General features: G+C 36.8%; 1 protein-coding gene across 5 annotated transcripts in view; it reads right to left on the minus strand.

Annotated features, from left to right (window-relative positions):
* Positions 1 to 18,529, minus strand: part of adcy5 (adenylate cyclase 5) — a 103,491-nt gene that overhangs the window by 13,155 nt on the left and 71,807 nt on the right. For 3 of the 5 annotated variants that reach the window (XR_006012181.1, XM_042001033.1, XM_042001031.1), the window contains exons 4-11: positions 18,044 to 18,155; positions 12,237 to 12,364; positions 11,318 to 11,476; positions 11,042 to 11,183; positions 8,044 to 8,181; positions 4,337 to 4,359; positions 2,296 to 2,455; positions 1,497 to 1,594 (exon numbers count right to left, since the gene is read on the minus strand). Coding sequence is in view for 4 of the 5 variants with exons in the window: in XM_042001033.1 (XP_041856967.1) it covers positions 1,497 to 1,594; positions 2,296 to 2,455; positions 4,337 to 4,359; positions 8,044 to 8,181; positions 11,042 to 11,183; positions 11,318 to 11,476; positions 12,237 to 12,364; positions 18,044 to 18,155 (960 nt within the window). In the remaining variant the exon portion in view is untranslated. The remainder of the gene's footprint in view (positions 1 to 1,496; positions 1,595 to 2,295; positions 2,456 to 4,336; positions 4,360 to 8,043; positions 8,182 to 11,041; positions 11,184 to 11,317; positions 11,477 to 12,236; positions 12,365 to 18,043; positions 18,156 to 18,529) is intronic. The other 2 variants (XM_042001034.1, XM_042001032.1) reach the window with 1 other exon arrangement.

The raw sequence follows: 18,529 nt of genomic DNA on the forward strand, positions 1-18,529 counted from the left end.
GCCTCTTCTTTCATTCAAAAAAGATTTCTACAAAGGATGCCAACCTGGTCCAGTCTACATGCCAATGTGATTGATTTAGTACGAGTGTATCACCACAAATTTACCAGAAGTGGGCACTGTTTCAATTATGAGAGGCGGCGATTGGAGGAACAGTAAAGATGACTCCTTTTTGTATACACTCTAATATTAAGTGTTTCAAAATAATAACAGCCATGGTCTTAGTAAAATTAATAAATGAATGGACATAAACAAGAAATAAATAGAGGGAGCTTGGCTTCCCTTGGCTTCTGGGAGAAAACTACACTGGTTTTGATTAAATTATCCACAAAATTGAATTTATGATCAAGAGTCTGTTTTACACAAGAAGGGATGTATGAGAACAAAAGACTGAGAACAAAAGATTTTTTGAGAACACTTTTCTTTGTTATATTTCTCACCATTCATAAGAAAACACACAAGCTGTAAAATACCCTGATCAGCCCGAGGAAATGATTGCTCTACTTTGCAATGCTCAATACACACAAGAGGACACACTTCCCGACCTTAAGGTTTATTGTCTGTTTGGCAAGAAAGAAAGGGGAATTTCACAGCCTACTTGCAATGAAGAATGACTTTTCCTTACATGCCAATCCAATGTATCCAATGTAGTAGGTCATCAGTCTAAGAACGCTAGTCTTTAGCATTTTTAATGCTACCACTGGCATCGCCTTACTAATAGACACAGCAGAAGGACTATTCAACCAGTAGGTCAGCAGTATAGGAAAGCTACCTGTTCCAGTTTAACACACATTCAGGAAAAAAGATGATCCAATAAGTAATTGTGTCAGACACAGGAATTACCACCCAGTCAACATTACTTCCTGCTTCAAGTATGTAGCCAACGCTAGGTGCTAAATGGTCTTATTTTCGGCCCTTTTACGCTGTCATGCTTGGCCTTTTTATTTTGAGCGTCACAGAAATGCTACTCTGACAAGAAGCTAAGAATCCTTCCTATCCTGCAGGAGTAGCTGCTAATAGCAGTTAAAAATAAAGAAAAAAAGTTATTAGTACTAAAAGGAAGTGAAGTTGAGGCCAGATTGAAAGCAAAGGCGGTATTAGTTTACCACTTTATCTAACATGATTAAGCTGTCGTCAACAAAGCCTTTAGAAGTTGTGGCTTATTAGAAAGTTCCCCTCACTAAATCTTAGTCTTCACTTCACCATTGCTCTTTTCTGTTTTTGATAACAGACAAAAAAAAAAGTTCAGAACACTAAACATCATGATTGCTAAAGGGGAAAGAGAGAAAGTTTGTAATTAGAGGGTTTGCAGAGAGTTTTAATAATTTGTCATTCCTCATATAAATTTTACATATCTTGATAAAATCATTTTACCTTAATTTGGCCTATTTTAAGACTTTAATATAAGGATCTACAAGGAGTCAATTTAAATATTGCACTTTTTCTGTGGATGTTCAAAATTCCTACAGTCTCAGTATTATTTCATGGTGCTGACTCACGGTGGCACGATGACCATCTGGATGAAGCAGATGAAGAGAAAGACGAGGGAGGCACAGGCCACATACGCGCCAAACCTGGTGTCCACCTGTTTGGAGTACTAAAGGAGTGGATGAGAAGTGAAAGAGACACAAGTTGGACATCAGATACCAGACATTTATTTGCACATTGTCTCCCTCTAAATGCAAATAGAAAGAAAAATGCTAATTATAACAAAAGGAGTGAAAAATGTGACTAACAGAACAGAATCTGCATTTTAGCACATAGTATCAATGCTGCAAAGCTGTAGTCTTGCACTTGTATTCATGTCAAACAAAGATTTGGTCAAAAAGATTCATTCATAATAGTTTGTTTAATTTTATGTATACTGACAGCAGCATTGTGTGGCTTAATCAGCAGCTAGGAGCCATGTTTCCAAGTGTCAAATCAAAAGATAAAAATCAAACAGTATCATGATGAAATTGAGGCTTTGCATGAAAACTGACCTCACAAGCAGCAAACTCTTAAAAGTCCTGATCTCATACCAAAAGCTGTGGATAAAGCCTTAAAAAGCTCTCTCCCTTTTCCCTAAAAATGTTTAGTAAAAGCTCCAACTTCTCATCTCAGCCAGTCCTTCACTGTCTGAAGCAGTTTACTTCCTCTGTCTTTTAAACTCAAGTTCTTCCCTTTCTGTGTTATACTCCACTTTGACTGATTTCCTCTGGGAACGTAAAAAAGATAAATCTTTCTATTCTGGGAAGATTGCTTGTCATGACTAATTATTTGCTGCTATTTTGGTAGTGTGTATGTGTGTGCCCTAACCTTTTTCTCCAGGTCAGGCTCTCGGAAGGTGAGCAGGAACTTCTTGACGTGTTCGGAACGCAGACGGTCAATGCTGCGTGCATCGATGGCCCGGCCCAGAAACTCGTCCACCTCGTCCTCTGGGTTTAGGTTTTCCTGTGTGTTCCTGAAAATAAAATGCCTGAATAAAACAAGGTGAGATCGATTGACATTTACTTCTTTGCATGACTGAAAAGGCTTTCTATGCACTGAGTATACTGTGAACTGAACGGAAGTCATTTTTAATTGTTGCGCTGTGGTCCAGTAAAAGATGACCCTAATCATAGAAAAAAGATAAATAAAATGGAATAAATAAATAAACTGATCTAAAAGACCATGACTCTCCTTAAGAACGAAGGACTCTAATAAGGCAGTACATCAAGGCCTAATCACAGAATCTGCAAAGTGTCACTTGAACTGATTCAAATCATCCGTGCATGTTGACAAGAACTAATCAGCTGATGAAGATGCCGGGCTACCATGCTCACAGTGATTACGCTGGTCTGTGAGGCTCTTACTGTTTTATTACCTCTGATTTGGCATATTAGATGCCTCAGTGAAGAAACTAAAAAGAGGGTGCATGAAGACAACAGGCACACACATAAAATACATGGAGTTTTAATGAAATGAGGATGGGATTGGGAATAAAGTTTGAATTCATAAAACCATTTTATATATCATCACCGTCCTAAAATAATGGCCTATGGGTTTTTTTTTTAATTTTTTTTATTTACTAAATATTTTTTTTTGCCCAAATAATCTTTTTGTGACGTTGGCCACCACTGATAACGTCGACAACAACCTCAGATGAACAGATCATATATATATATCCTAACCTAACATACATTTGCAGAAACGAATGAGACTTTTATAGCTGCTTTATGCTAACTTTAACATATATGGGAGAAAAACCTGTCGCATTTGTCTCTCTGATGTCACTGTTTACTTTGAGATATGAATCCAAACATTACATTAAGAAAAACTATTGCATCTAAAGATGTTCTGTGGTAGAACATAATGAATAACCCAGCATGTACTCCTCTCTTCACAGCTCCAAATCCCATCAGTCTGCATGAGAAGCAAGATCTGTGCTGCAGCCCTAAACAAAGACTGTCAGCAGGAAAGCTCTGAGTGTGATGCCAGAACAAACTCACAGATACAAAACTGTTTGGGAGTAAAAGTAGAGGATGAGTTCTTTATAAAGAAAAGCTCCATTCTTTGATCACTGAGAGCCTTTGAGATAAATATCTTCTCCTTCTATCATTTCATTTTCTGGATGAAACCATTTTTTCATTGAACCACCAAGAACATCTCTGCCTGATGGCAGCGGCCTCACAATTACAACATTGTGTTTGAAATAAGAGTTCAGCACCTTCGAAAAAGTTACTTATAATTTCAATATTTAGAATTATTATAATTTAAAATACAGTTACTCAGGTGGGTCTTACCTCTCCTGTGATCAATCTTCATGATATCTTTTATAGGAACTTTAAAAAAGTAACAGCACTCTAAGGATGGGAAATGACTTTGTTGCTAGATTTCTGGCTGCATCAGTCAGAAAAGCTATGAAGTCACTGAACCTAAAAAAAACTTCTGAACAAAAAAAAAAAAAAAAACAGAGATTGCATCGAAGCATTAAGATCCCTTTCTACTTTTAAAGAATAGTAGTAGCAATAAGGCAATAAAATGCATCTGAGAATACCAAGAACTTTTGAAAGTAGGACCGTTTTAAGGAAGAATTTGGAAGTAGTTCGAGAGATAATGCACCACAAGCACAGTACAGGATTCCTCTTGTTGCCTGGCAACCACAGGCCAGGACAACTCCTTCATGTTTCTGTATCTTCTTTGTTAGGTAAGCTGATAAGTATCTCATGTGTTTACATCTAACATCTATCAACATTGATGTTTTTTTTATTTATTTATTTATTTTTTGTAGGATTCAAAACAGGAGTAAAAAATAAGGAGCAAGAAAAAAAATCAATATAAATAGAAACATTTGTGTTTAAGTATAGCTATTACGTACTTGTCCTTGGGGTCTTCAAATCCCTGCAAGAAAAAACAAAACAAAACAATTATTAGCTGAAAATGCAAGTTCCAGAGATTTGACAGCAGCATGTAGAAAGTCAATGCTTTCCTGGTTTTAATCAGACAGGGCTCTTTTTTTCCTACTACTTTTTGATTTGTTAAAAAGCTAGCAGAGGCTCAAAATAATCTAGTTGATAGCATTTATTAAAAAAAAAAAATCAATTAAGACGTAAAAGGTCTTTTAAATTTTTTAAATATTGAAAGATGCTTCTGATCTGGATTGTTTCTGATACTTTTAGATGTCTCGTGGACATAAATCCCATAATTGCTTTGATTAATAAACATGAAAACTGCAGAGAAGCCTTAACAGCAACACTCATGGCCATTGACTATTTAGCATGTAGATGAAATATAACCCTGCAGCACATATATTCACCTGACTTAACAATATATTAGCATTAACATACAAGACTCAGATTTTTGACAGTTCTTCTACAAATTGCTGCAAATTATTTTCCATTTTCCAGCTTTGGGACACCAATCATTCCTAGACTTCAGTGTTGGGTGAGATAATAACAATCTGCTGCAATACTTGCATTATGGTTTAAAATATAATAGCTGTTTGTAGACTGATGACATGATGACTGGTCTAAGGGAAAAAAATAAAACAGGTTAAATGTTTCCTGTGGATGGAAATGAGAACATGTGAAGAGCTGCATGGCTCAGGTGAAAGATCATGTTTTAAAACAGTAATTGTGGAGTCAAAAGGTTAGTTATTGAGTGGAGATGAAGAAATAAAGTGAATGAAACACTGAAAAGAAGACATGAAGTGTCATGGTTACAGTTAGAGTGACAAGATGAGCATCACAAGTTATTTCCACTTTCCTCAAAATGCAACTGAATGATACTAGAGACGATCAAAAAAATGCCGTTTTCCTTCAAAAAATCTTGTTTTCTCTTTAAAACACAATCACACTGATCTAAGTAAGAAAAAGTGTTTTCTCACACTTATGATATGAATCCTTGGTTAAATCAAATAATCAGCTTTTGTCAGCTTAACTCAGAAACTATATATTCCTTAAAATTGCGAACTAGATAAAAATACATCATAAATTATTCCACTTATGATTTCATGATGTTATTTCCTGATGCATGCACAGAATGTATTCTAGCGTGGTCACCACAGAGAAAGCTAATACATGTCTCTAGCTCTCTCTTGTGGATAAACTAAGGAACATCATAGCTAAAAGAACCCATGGCGCTCAGACACCCTAACTCATATAGGCAAAAACTGCAGCAAATAATAATAGTGATTATACTAATGTTAACCTTCCTTCTTGTTTCACTGCTTGCTCTTTTCACAGCAAGCAGCTGAACTGGCTGTAAAAACGCACATTTTATAAATCGCCTCAGTTAACTGTTCAGCTTAATCTGTGTCTTAACAGAAATAAAAGATCATCCATCTGTGACAGTCCTCCATCCCTCCACTCCAGTCCTACAAAGATCCTCTCACAAGCTTTCTGTGCGTGTTTGCCTCCTCACTTTGTGTGACACTGTTCTTATAACTACTTTTATCTTCCCAGCTTTCTGGGTTATAATGCACAAGAATGGAGATGGAAAGAGAGAGAGACAGAGGGAAGAGTAGGATGAACACTGGGCTGGGAGGTTGCAAATAAAGTGCTTCTGCTACAAGAAGCCACAGACACATTGGTGACACACTCATTTGGTATAAAAAGGAAAATTAATTACAAAAGCCACTGAAATTGAGTGGGTACTTGGCGTCAGTAGGTGGCGCTCTTTTCTTCTTTGTGTGCTCAGTCATATTTGCTGTCTTATAAAACAACCCGCCCACTAGTTGCTGCATTTACCCTGTGGGTCACATAACGACATACTAATAATCATGGAAAATTATTTATGTAGAAATTGTGTTTGTTGCTTTTTTTTCAACCTCTAAACAATGTGTCTTCATCTTTATGGGCCATATTCTAATTGCATAGAATAGAGTATAAATAGAGTGCATTAAATACCAAATGCACTGCTCCACTTGTCTTCATTCATGGCACTGCAGTGGGCTCATCTCACATACACTTCCATCCAAAACAGCTTACAAATAGTCATCTCAACCCACCTACACACAAAACCTAGATACCACCAAAAATGCCAATATGTCTTTCTCTAAAAGCACCCATCAAAAGGTTGTTTTAAATATATCAACTCCATAAAGCTGACATTTCCTAATTACACTGCCCATCCCCCCCCGAAAAAGACTCACACTTTAGCTTTGATAACAGCACCCATTCACCATGACATATTTTCTATAAGCTTCTGCAATGTCCCAACATTTATTCCATCCAGAGTTGCATTCACTTTTCTTCAAGATCTTGTTTCGGTGATGGGAGAGTTGAACTGCTGTGCAAAGTCTTCTTCAGCACATACCAGAGATTCTCAGTGGGGTTCAGATCGGGACTCTATGGTGGCCCATCCATGTGTGAAAATGATGTCTCACGCTTCCTGAAACACTCTTTCACACCTCTAATTTGAGCCCCGTGAATCTGAGTATGATGGAATAACTTGGTCATACAGTATATTCAGGTAGTCAGCTGACGTCATTCTTTGGGCTAAGACTGTTGCTGAACCTAGACCTGACCAATCCTAGATCATAGCACTGCCTCCACAGGCTTGTACAGTATGTACTAGGCATGATGGCTGCGTCACTTCATCCATCTCTCTACCTACCCTGATGCTCCCATCACTCTCAAACAGAGTGAATCTGGACTCGTCAGACCACATGACCTTCTATGAAGAAGCAAATTAACATCTTTATCACGAACCAGAGAATGTGTCTTTTGACATGGTTGTCTAAGAAATGAGAAGCTCCTCACTGCATCAGTTAGGGTTAAATAACTTGTCGCAAGGTGAAAAATTATCAGCCATTCAGTAATTATCTAATGGGAGGCTCTTTTCTATTAGCTTAGATAACTCCAGGTGGTGAAATTTTTGTTTGGATCCCATTTCCCATATTGCAGCTTAGTAACAATATCCCTTCTAAGCCACATAGCCAAATATTTCAACTCATAATTTAAAAGAAAAAGCATGCTTTTTGTTACAAAATTCAACATTCAAGCTCAAGCTGAGAAAATAGTAATGATGCCACAGAAAAGCGCTGATTTATCTGTGCTCTTTGTGGGTTTCACCAATTTCCATAAAGGCATGTTTAAAACAGCTAAAGCTACCTTAAAGAGAGCTGTGTGGGTGGCTTGGGCTTCCTCATCCTCCTTTCTATAATAGACTCTGAGAGTGTCAAGTATAGCTGCTTCCATTCACAGGTTTGTACTTAAATATAAAGTGAATCTCAACAGGATCACGTCACTCTTCTGCTGCATCTCTCACTTGATTACAGCTGCCTACATGCTGCTGTTGCGCCCCCCCCTCTGAGTGCTCCTGAGAGCCTCTCACCACTAGGGTGAGGTGTGAGAGGTGGAGTGTAGCCTGAAGAGCTCTTCCCACTGCTTTTTAGGACTGCAGATCAAAGGATTTTAACTATTAACTATGTGTTAGCTTTATCACCAAATGTGAGCTGAGATGAGCTATTGGTATGTGAGTCACCAGGCTGTGTCTTGCTAATGACACCGATAAGCATAATAATGTTGCAGAAAATCAGAGCACTTCTGGCCAAATGATAACCACTTTCTAAATGTTCCTCACCATCCTCTTCATCTCCTTGGAAATCTGGTTTCCTCCCAGGTGGTTGTAGAAGGGACGGTCAGTCCAGTGTCCACTGTTGTGAGTGACAGAATTGGTCCTCTGTCGGCTCATTTTGGCTATCATTGCCTTTTCTTCTTTCTGTAAAAGATAAAGATGCAGAAATGAATAGTGCAATTTGAATGGAAGAACTAAAAACATTTGACATGCAATATTTGGTACAAGACGTTCAGCAAATGAATTTACCTCAGGACATTTAGTAACTAAGCATTTCTAAAGCTGAACTTATATTTTGCAGTGCACAAAGAGAAACAGAAAAAAATCCATTTGCCTCACTGTTAAAAGTCCACTGTGTGGGGTTGCTGTTGCATCTAACAGTATGAATTACATATTGCAACCAACTCAAACCCGCCCCAGCCCGGTTCCCTCCATGCAGCTTGTGCATGGGGTGATGCTAACTGAATATTTTCCATTGATAAAGTCCATCTTTGATTGCTTATTCTTTACCTCCTTTTCTACCAGACTTGGTAATGTCAAACTATAACTTAACAATAACAAACTAAACGTGCAGTTGAGCGTCTGCAGTTTCTTATGAGCGTTGATAAAAAGAGGTGAAAAAAAGGAGGAACAATGCAGTGGAGGATGACAGACGGGCAATTATTGAAAAAGTTTATCAGCTGGCATCAGTTTATATCGTGGGGCAAACAAATGACATCAAGGAGGTCAGGAAGGATAGTTCTGTGAGAGCTGGTTTTCATGGCAGATCTTAGAGAAAATGGCTAATTGTTCCACCATTTTCTATAAAAAAGCAAACATAAGCGAAGAATTGATCTAAAGGCAACATTGATGCAGAAATCAGGACTGAATGAGTGCTTAAGGAGCCAAATCCACATCAGAGCTTACATGGTGGTCAACCAGACCCCAACCCAATGGCAATGAGAATAATGTTAATTAAGATGATGGATAATAATCATTCTCTTTTGAAGTCTCTTTTTATACTAAACAGCATCATTGACTAGTCACCAGTTAACTTAATTACTCATGAAATAGATTTTCTTTCAGTATTAAACAACTTTTTTTTTTCTTTGCCTCTATTTTTATTTATGAATACTGACTTAAAGTTTTGGAAAAGACTGTCTTTTTCACAGCTTTTAATAACAAGTGGTTATAGTAGTTAATCAAGGGTCATATGTTTGTAGTCTGGTCCAGCTTGCAAAGGCAAAGCTTAAGATTTGCTCACCTCTGCATCTGGGCTACATGACTACTTCGTCAGAGGTGAGAAAGGTCTTCCATCAATTTTTCTGACAACACAATATGATGGCAGTGAAAGCAATCAAACCAAAGCAGCAAAAGCATCACTCACCCCTGCAAAGTGTTTTATACCCATTATACCTCACAACTACACTTAAAACACAGAGTTCAATTCACATTTACACCAACAAAACACGTCAATAATCATGTTATGACCATCTTAAAAGCTTTAAATGCACCAGAGGAGAATTTATTTACTTAATACGTGTTCTGAGAGGAAAACGAGAAAAGCATCTTTACTGTAGTACCTCTCACTACCGTCATGGGAAAAAAAGGAAAACAAACATCTGATGGAAGTTGTATTGTAAGAAGTTTATAGAGATGGTGTCTGTGATGGTTTTACTTTTTAAGGCCTGAGGATGTACTTTTTATGAAATATAAAAAGCAACAGGACAATCTTCCTTCTGTTTTCTAGCATGGGCAGCAAAATAAGAGGACGATATCACATGATGTGCTAACTATAGTCGCAGCTTGTGATGCTGCCGGAGGACAGAAACAGCTGATAAAAAAGTCAAGTTATAAACAAACTAGAGCTCATGCAGCAGAGCAAAGATAAGCTTGATCCTCTCTGAAATGCTGCTAATAAAGGACAGAACTTCACTTTACAAACATGGACTAGAATTGTGTGTTTTAAAAACAGCACTTAAATATTATGATGCATTAAATATGTCAAATTCAAAAAGCTTCAGGATAATTTAACACGCTGGAGAAAGCTAGAAAGGTTTTAGACCTTAAAAAAGTTTTAAAAACTGGGTCCAGGCGTGCATGTTTGTAACATAGTTAAAAGGGCCAATAATTAGCTTATATACCATGAAGTGTAATATTACTTCACCTTCAAGAAAATCATCCAGTTGCAGTTGTTGTATCTTAAAGGATCTTTTGATGGAACGCTTAGTCTGCACAAGCTGTTCAAATTATTGGTCAAAAATGACTTGTAGTTATGCAGCTATATTTAAAATGTGTTTCATGGAAATGTCTTTAAAACTAAAATGCAGGTGAGAGAAACTTCCTTCATTGTGGACTTGGGACTTTGTAAAGATGCTCAGCTTTTGCGAGCACTAAAGGTTTGATAATAATAATGATAAAAAAAAACTGTTCAGGAAGAAGAAAAAAAAAAAAAAAAAATCTTCTTGGAAATACATTTATGCAGATATTTTATTCATACTGTTTTACCCAACTCATCAGCAAGCTGCTAAATGATGGATAAAGATTTTCAGGGTTGCATAAAGGCGATGAAAGCACAGAAATGCAGAAATGCAGGCTTTGAACACCTGTTGTTCATTTTCAAAATATGGACACATCAGCTTACTTTTCCAAGATTAAAATTTATTTAAATGATTAAGCCAGTGTGTGACTGGAAAATCCTTCACCCTCTTTACTCAATGCAGAGTTAAATCTCAGTTCAAACTTCATTTTTCTAACAGCAGGCAGCTGTTTTGAATACACTACAGGATGCACAATTACAGTACCAACTAAAGAGGAAGGTTTGATTTCCCTGGAAGAGGCCAAAATAAAAATGATCAGGTATAATCGCTGCATGAAAAGTTTTTTACATGTGTTGGTTTATGTTATTTTTTTTCTTGCTTCTGATAAAAATAAACGGATGCTGCTTCAACTAAATTTACATAAGGAGTTTTAAATTTATTAGATATGTGCAGTTTAGCATGTAAGACGGTCCTGAGTGCTGTACCCTTTTCTGGCTGCAGCCCACAATGAGGTAAGTTTCTATGTTGTTCCTCTTCAGGTAGGCATTTCTCTCTCCTCCTGCTCCTGGTTCCACATCATAGTCCCCATTCAAATAATTCAGAGTGGCTTTGGTGATGTGGATGCGCCTGAAAATGAGAGCAGCACACAGAGAAAAATTCTTATCAAGATGCCATAAATTTTGCAAAGTTTTTATTTGGTTTTAATGAAATGAACGACTTTGCAGGTAGTGTGAATGTGAGCATAAATGAAATGGGCCTACCCAGCTTTGCCCCCAGCTTCCATCTGATTTGCCAGCGTGACATCATTGGACCAGACATCAAACTGCCACTTCCTGAGTCCAAGCACCCCGCAGTGCACCCGGCCACTGTGGATGCCAACTCGCATGTTCACATTCACCCCAGTCACCTCCCGTACCAGCCTGCCAGAATGACGCAACATGCTTTTGAGTGTTAATAACGAAGCCTAGTTCCACCATCAGCATCTTGCTGCATGCTGATGTTGAGGTGTCCTACAGCTCACTCATATATTGGTGTTTTCACTTTAAATCTTTCTGCAAAGTTCTTTCCTGCAAATCATTCTGTGTAGACAATGATAGCCCTGTTTTTGTTTGCAGGTGAGAGACAAATTTTGATTCAGGACTACTTTCTTGGCTTATGGTGTATAATATTGACAAGGTTAAAAGGCTTTTTTATCTCTTCATCACCTAAAATAAATTTGATTAATACTCCCAGTAATTTTCATAAAACTTTTAAAGACAAATGATCTGAGAAAAAGGCAGAGAAAGAACACAGCCCCACTCAGACCTCTGGATTGCTTGATAGTTAAATATGGTGGTAATGCCATAACACGATTAATGTTGTGGTCCACTGGTTTGGCTGACGACCACCTAAATGGTCATTCTGCTTCGTAAGATAGCTCTTAGGTGCAATGACACTCATGTTACCACCAGGAAGGCTTGCTTTACATATATAAAAAATACATATGATAAATATACTAAAAGGAATAAATAACTGCAATATAATAAAATCAAAACTATCGAGAGATTCTCAATCATCAAATGCAATTATGCATTTCTGGATGAAATGATCACGGGCTAAACTACACTTGGGTGCGGACTTGAGACAGAATCTTTCATTTTGCTCACCACTTTCTATAAAGTCACATGCAAAGGAACTTACGAGATGGCTTCAATCATGTCCAGGCCCATCTCCACACAGCAGTGAGCGTGGTCGGCTCTCGCCTCTGGCAGCCCAGACACACAGTAGTAGCAGTCTCCCAGGATCTTGATCCGCAGGCAGTGGTTCTCCTGTTGCACGAAACAGGAAAAAGAAGAAAGGACTATTTATTTCAAATAAAAACCAGTACATAGAAGAATTTAACAAAGAGGTAAATATAGTTAGTTCTCCTGTTCATTGCAGATACAAATACTTAGTCTACACATAAAAACAGTAACGACTGATGTAACTTTTGCTGTACTGTTTAAATTACATCAAAACTGACTGCATAAAATTTTGCCAATTCTTATAAAAATAAGATCAAGTTCATTTTGTTTGATGAAAACACTTCCTGGATCACCTTGATGGGAATTTTTGACTCTCCTGCAACACAAAAAAATCTGCCTTGCGCTAACAGAACAGACAAAGTTTGTCATGCTCTTTTTTTGGTGACTGCCCCAACGCTCTTATACAGCCTACTTTTATACATAGGAGCTGCTTAGATTTGAGAGACTTTCAAAGCATCCTCTAAGAGCAGAACCCAACTGAATTTAATCAAACTGAAAGATATTTAGCCATTTTTTAAAAGAAATTGTGTTGCTAAATTAAAGAGAAAAAATAAATGAATAAAAAAACATAAAACTACAAATCTTTGTATTAAGTATGAACATATTTATAGTTTCAAGGCTCATTTGAAAATATTAATACATTTTCATGGCTTTTCTTATAAATTAGGTACACCTGACTATCAAAAAAACAAGCTCTGGTCAGTTGATCACAAGCAGTCTTTAATTTAAGAATGATATTCACTTGTTGTACTCCCAATCCCACAACTAATGACAGCATTCATGTTGAAGAAAAACTTGCTTTCTATTTTGGTCCAACTCCAAAAATTCCAACCTCACCCACATCCAGTTTGATTGGATCGTGTCAGGGTAACTTGGCAGGGTTAGTAAGTGTGACTTGTGAAGTGATAGATACACTCCACTTCCCAATATGTCTGAAAGCCAGTTAGAGTGGTTTTAGAGACTAGAACATGTTGCTGCAGCTATGTCTTGGTGATAAGGATGGGGTCAGAGGGGTGGGGAAACTGACGTTTACCTGGGCAAATCACAGATGCCCCAGTGCAAGTGAATGCAGCATGTAATGTACCTCTATATGTTGTTTTATATGCTGTTCTACATCAACACTACCACGTTCTTGAACTTAATGCAGCATTTATACAGCAACATCTCACCAACTAAGCGATAATACCCACAATGTTTACATTTTATAACAGGGATGTAAACATTATAAAACCACCAAATATAACAACTAAATGTTGAAGAAGCACTGATTAGAACTTGTGATTTGGTTCAAAGCATGTTTTTTCATTATGAAGTGTGCGTGTTTGTATGGCAATGCCATATAATGCAGGATTACCCTGAGCAAAGAATTACTGATAAAAAATATACATATTAATAGCTGATAATTTTTCAAAATTTTGCTTTACTTTTTACATTAAATGACCATTTAAGTTGGGATAATTATTATTTCCTAAATCTGTCCTTTTTTTTTTTTTTTTTAAAGAAAATGTAACATTTACATGTACCAGCCCCTTTACCCAGTCTGGCACTAGCTGGGCCCCCCATGAAAAAGATTCTAGACGTGCCCCTGCTTGGACGAAAACATTGCTGAGTTAGAGTCATTTCTTGTGTGTCCTTTTTAACTCTCCACGTTTGTCCATTTCATTTGCCAATGGTTTTTAATTTGCATAATAATCAAGGCAAGAAATGGTTTCAACTTCCTCTTTCTTGCTCTTTATTTTGCTCCCATCCTACATTCTAAATGTCTTTTCTTCAACTCATCTGGATGTGGAGCTTTAGAAACCTCAATCAGTTGCTCCTAATGTTGCCACTGATTCTACACTTATGTTTTTGCATCGTAATATCTGTAAAAAAAAAAAAACAATGACATTTCATTTTATACTTCTGTAGTTCCTCCATGTTGTTAATATTATTAGTATATTAGTATATTATCAGTACATTACAATCTGACAGTACTTTCAGAATTTTGTAATTACTCATATATTCACAAAATGTAATAGTTTAATAGTTTTTATAATCCTTTTAAAACTTGCCTTTATAATTTTAAAGCTCTCTACTTGAACTCCTTTTCTGGTTATCTACAATTCCACTGGAAATGGGATATTTTTTTTTCAATCTAGTGAACAAACTGGAGCCAAATTATTACATTTCATGCTGTTATAAGGAGCATATTTTTAAATTAAGCCTGTAAAACACATAAATATGAATGCAGGATTTCTAAAGACCTAAGAAGTCTTGCACATTAGCATTAAACCTCAAAGATCTCTTAACAACATGAAACAACCATTGTATGTGGACCCTAAGGGCTTGGGAGAATATTTTGTCTCATGATAGCCACCTGAGTATCTCTCTGGCACATGGCTTAAAATACAAAAAGACCCACTGTGTAAGGAGCACAAAATGTGTGTGTGTGTGTTCGGGGGGTGGCTGTGCATGTGTACACAGACAGAAGGTACATCTGGCATGGACACTAAAGTATCAGTTGCACTGTTCCAGGTTTATAACGCCATTATGTCCGTTTCACTCATAAATATTGATTAGCAGCACAATATTTCACCTTTCATAAACAAATGGCATACATTGAGCATTAGCTCGACAAACAATGATGGTTTTAGATAAGACAAAATGATCAATATTCATGAATGTGCCGTTTTAAGAAGCTGAGCCTCAGGTATTAAAAATAGGCTATAAACAGGTGTGTGGAAGCAGGATGCTAATGGATGATATAAAATAGATATGTTTACAGGTCTACGAAAACAGTCTGAAAGATGTAAAATATTAAGTGGTGCAGCAAATTGTATAATTGTCTTTTGTTGGGTGAAACACCTATAATACAGAAGGAACAAGATGAAAGATGTAAAAAGTTGAAAAACAGCAGGTTCCTTTTCAACCAGTAGATTGTCATTGTCAATATTTCTGTTACTGCAAGTGCATAAGACTGTAGCAGATGAACTGACCTTCCACATGTGTAAACTTTAAAATTTTTATCAACATTTATTGTAGCTTTGGACCCCATGAGATTTGAGCTTACTGATAACTTAGCTTGTTTGTGTTCAGACTTCAGAGAAGCCAGGTGATGGTAATTTTATCCATGATTTCCAAACACTATTTAAATTCTTGTGATCACAGACCAGATCATATCAATAACTACCAGAATAGGAAGAGTCAACATGAGTCAACAGAAGTCAAAGTAACTCACTATGCCACCACAAAAATATTATTAATGAATCATTTTCTTTGGTTCTTTTAAACTTTAAAAAGCTAGATTTGAGTGCAGCAGTCAAATCTAGATGTTTCCATCTGAGACAATTAGCTAAGTTAAAGCCATATCTTCCTGCTAATGTCTTTCCAATTGGCTCAAAATGCAGCCGTCGCCTGCTGACTGGTACGAAACGTAGCATATAATCTCAATGTTGACGTCTTTACACCGGCTTCATATTATTTACAGGATCCAGTAAAATCTTATTTGTTTTAGACTAACCTAATGACCTAGCTCCTTATCTTTCTGAGTTGATTCTTATTCATGGTACAGCAAGAACCATGAGGTCCAGTTCTCCACTGCTTTTATTCAACATGGTAGGGCCTTTCTCTGCAGCAGATCCCAGACTCTGAAACCACAAACATTTCACATTTCTACTGAAGTACTGGCCTTTAACACACACTGACTAAAACATTTAGTTTAATGTTTTTAAGTCTTGTTTTTTTCATTATTTTATTGTGTTTTTTAAATTGTTTTATTGTATTAGTGTCATATATTTTACTTACTTTTTGTTGTATTTTAGTTTATAAAGTACTTTCAGCAGCATTGTTGTTGCAAATATATAAATATGCTGTGCTATATAAATAAATTTGACTATGACCTTGTTAGATATCTATGCATGTGTCTGTTCATCCATCCATCCATAGTAAACTATTTTCTCATACAAAATGTCCTTCCCACTCAGAAAGTTAGTTCTGAGTTTTAAGTTAATTAGTTATTTCAAACAGCACTTAAAGCCGGCATGTGTGAAACTGAGAAGTCTGATGCATGACAAGAGAATGAACAGGTATACGTGTCCTGATCTGTGTAATTCAGTCTTTCCATGTAAATCAAAGGATTTGTGTACAAAAAAATTATTTGTGAGGTTGCGGGTAAAAAAAAATGATCTATGTAAAATATGAAAGTTTGTAATTTGTATAAGAGTGAATTCATTTTTTTTTTTGCGAAATTGCTTAGTATTTGTGTGTGTGTGTATTCAAACACATATTTGCAAATACCCAAAGTTACATACAAAATAGTTTACAAATCAAGTTTTTTTTAGCTGTATAATAATTTTCAGTCAATTTTCTCTCCATATCTAAGCCAATTCCATAAAAATTGTATAGATAATCATAGGATAGAAAACTGCTTTTCATGTAGCCACTTGCTAAGTTGTAACACAAGTTTAAAAGAACAAAGTTAGAACAAATCTGACTTGGGTGGAATAATAGATATGAAGCTGAGGTTGGGAAAACTTGGCAAACTTTCTAAAAGAACTGCTAGGATTGCTGCAAAAGCTAATTTGAACCAATTTTTTTAACTGCACAAGACCCTTAAAAAGATTAATTAGGTTCCAAGGTAATGGTGGCACCTGCATAACTACATTACAGGCTAGAGAAGTAATCACATCTTCTTCATTAAAAAATCTGTGTTTGCAAAGAGCAGTGCATGCAAGACAGCTAAATAATTTCACAAAACAAGAAGACCCTTTCAGGCATAATAAGCTAAACAAGAACTTAAACACGCCTATTCATTCTCAGAAGGTTTTATTTGATACTTTAAAAGGCCTGAGGAGAGTAAAAAAAATTAATTAGAACAAAGCACAGTTTACATGAAAGAAAACGTCATTGTGCATCATAGAAATGTATCTAGTGGCTTCCTGGGTAGAGCTCTACCTGCGACCATGAACAGGCTATTACAAATTAACTATGAACTAGGCCATTATTATCTGTAGTTCATCTCAGCTGTGTTTTCTATGCTGGCTGCTTCAAGGCTGAAGTTCTGAAAGCTCTGTTTAATTGTGATGGAACACTGCAATCCCTTCTATGAATGAGTTTTAAGTGATTTGTCTGATAGCCATTTTAGCACCACCTCTTACATATTGACGTACTGTGTGGGCTGAAGTACAACTTCGTAACAAGAAACTTAAATGTTTTTATGTAACATTTCACTATGAAGATGGTGTACTGATGGTACAAAAGCTGTGCAGAGAGGTTGCCTGTACAAGCCATGCAAAGTCTTCATGCATGTGCGACACATGACATGTTTGCACAGCCTTGGTAAGATAAAACATCAGGCCCAAGTAAAAGCAAAGGAAGTGTAAGGATTTAGTTCTCACAGCTATTATCTCAGTCTATTATCCTGTACAGTATGTTCAGCAAGTCTCAGTGGGAGTTCTGAAGTGACTCACCTCATAATTCTTAACTGAGTTATTCACCTCACTCACAGCCACCCAGAACTTCTTCAGAGAAGAAAAGGAATGAAGCTGCCTGACCTTCAACTTACGCTTCAAGATGGCAGCAATTTTTACATTTAGTGGATTAATTATAGTGTGAAAGCAGAAGATGAACATACATCGCTGAAAAAAACCAATACTGAAATAAAATTATGCTAAATGGGGACAGTTTCTGCACATAATGTGTGCATGCATGTGAATGAATCCTTACCGCCGCCAGCTTGTCAAAGCGGGCAAAAAGTTCATTGAGAGTCATCACCAACTCCTGTGCTGTGCACTGCGATGCCAGACTGGTGAAACCCTCAATGTCTGCAAACAGGATGCTGCAGAAACACAGAGACAAGAGAGACACAATTCAGAAGATTTTATTCCTACTTCTCTGAGTGCAGGATTCCCAATTTCTCCAAAGTGCAGCTCAGCTCCCCACTTAGTAGTTTTTGCTTCGTAAGGCTGCAAACCAACACCATGTGTGCTCAGAAGCGAAACTGAAGCTTGCCTGTGTTCCAAAAACAAGATGACCCCTCACTGGCTTTCCACATGTGTATTAAATCAGTTATGTTAGTTTTAGGGAATAGCTGATGTCAAGGAATCAGTCTGCTGCACCACCTTGGCCATTTCAACATTCTTTCTGGAAGAGACAAAAATCTAATACAAAATAAAGAAAAACATATGCATCAATTCTCTGAGCCTAACCCTA

Source organism: Melanotaenia boesemani, chromosome 12 (assembly GCF_017639745.1).
Source record: "Melanotaenia boesemani isolate fMelBoe1 chromosome 12, fMelBoe1.pri, whole genome shotgun sequence".
Taxonomy (NCBI): Eukaryota; Metazoa; Chordata; class Actinopteri; order Atheriniformes; family Melanotaeniidae; genus Melanotaenia; species Melanotaenia boesemani.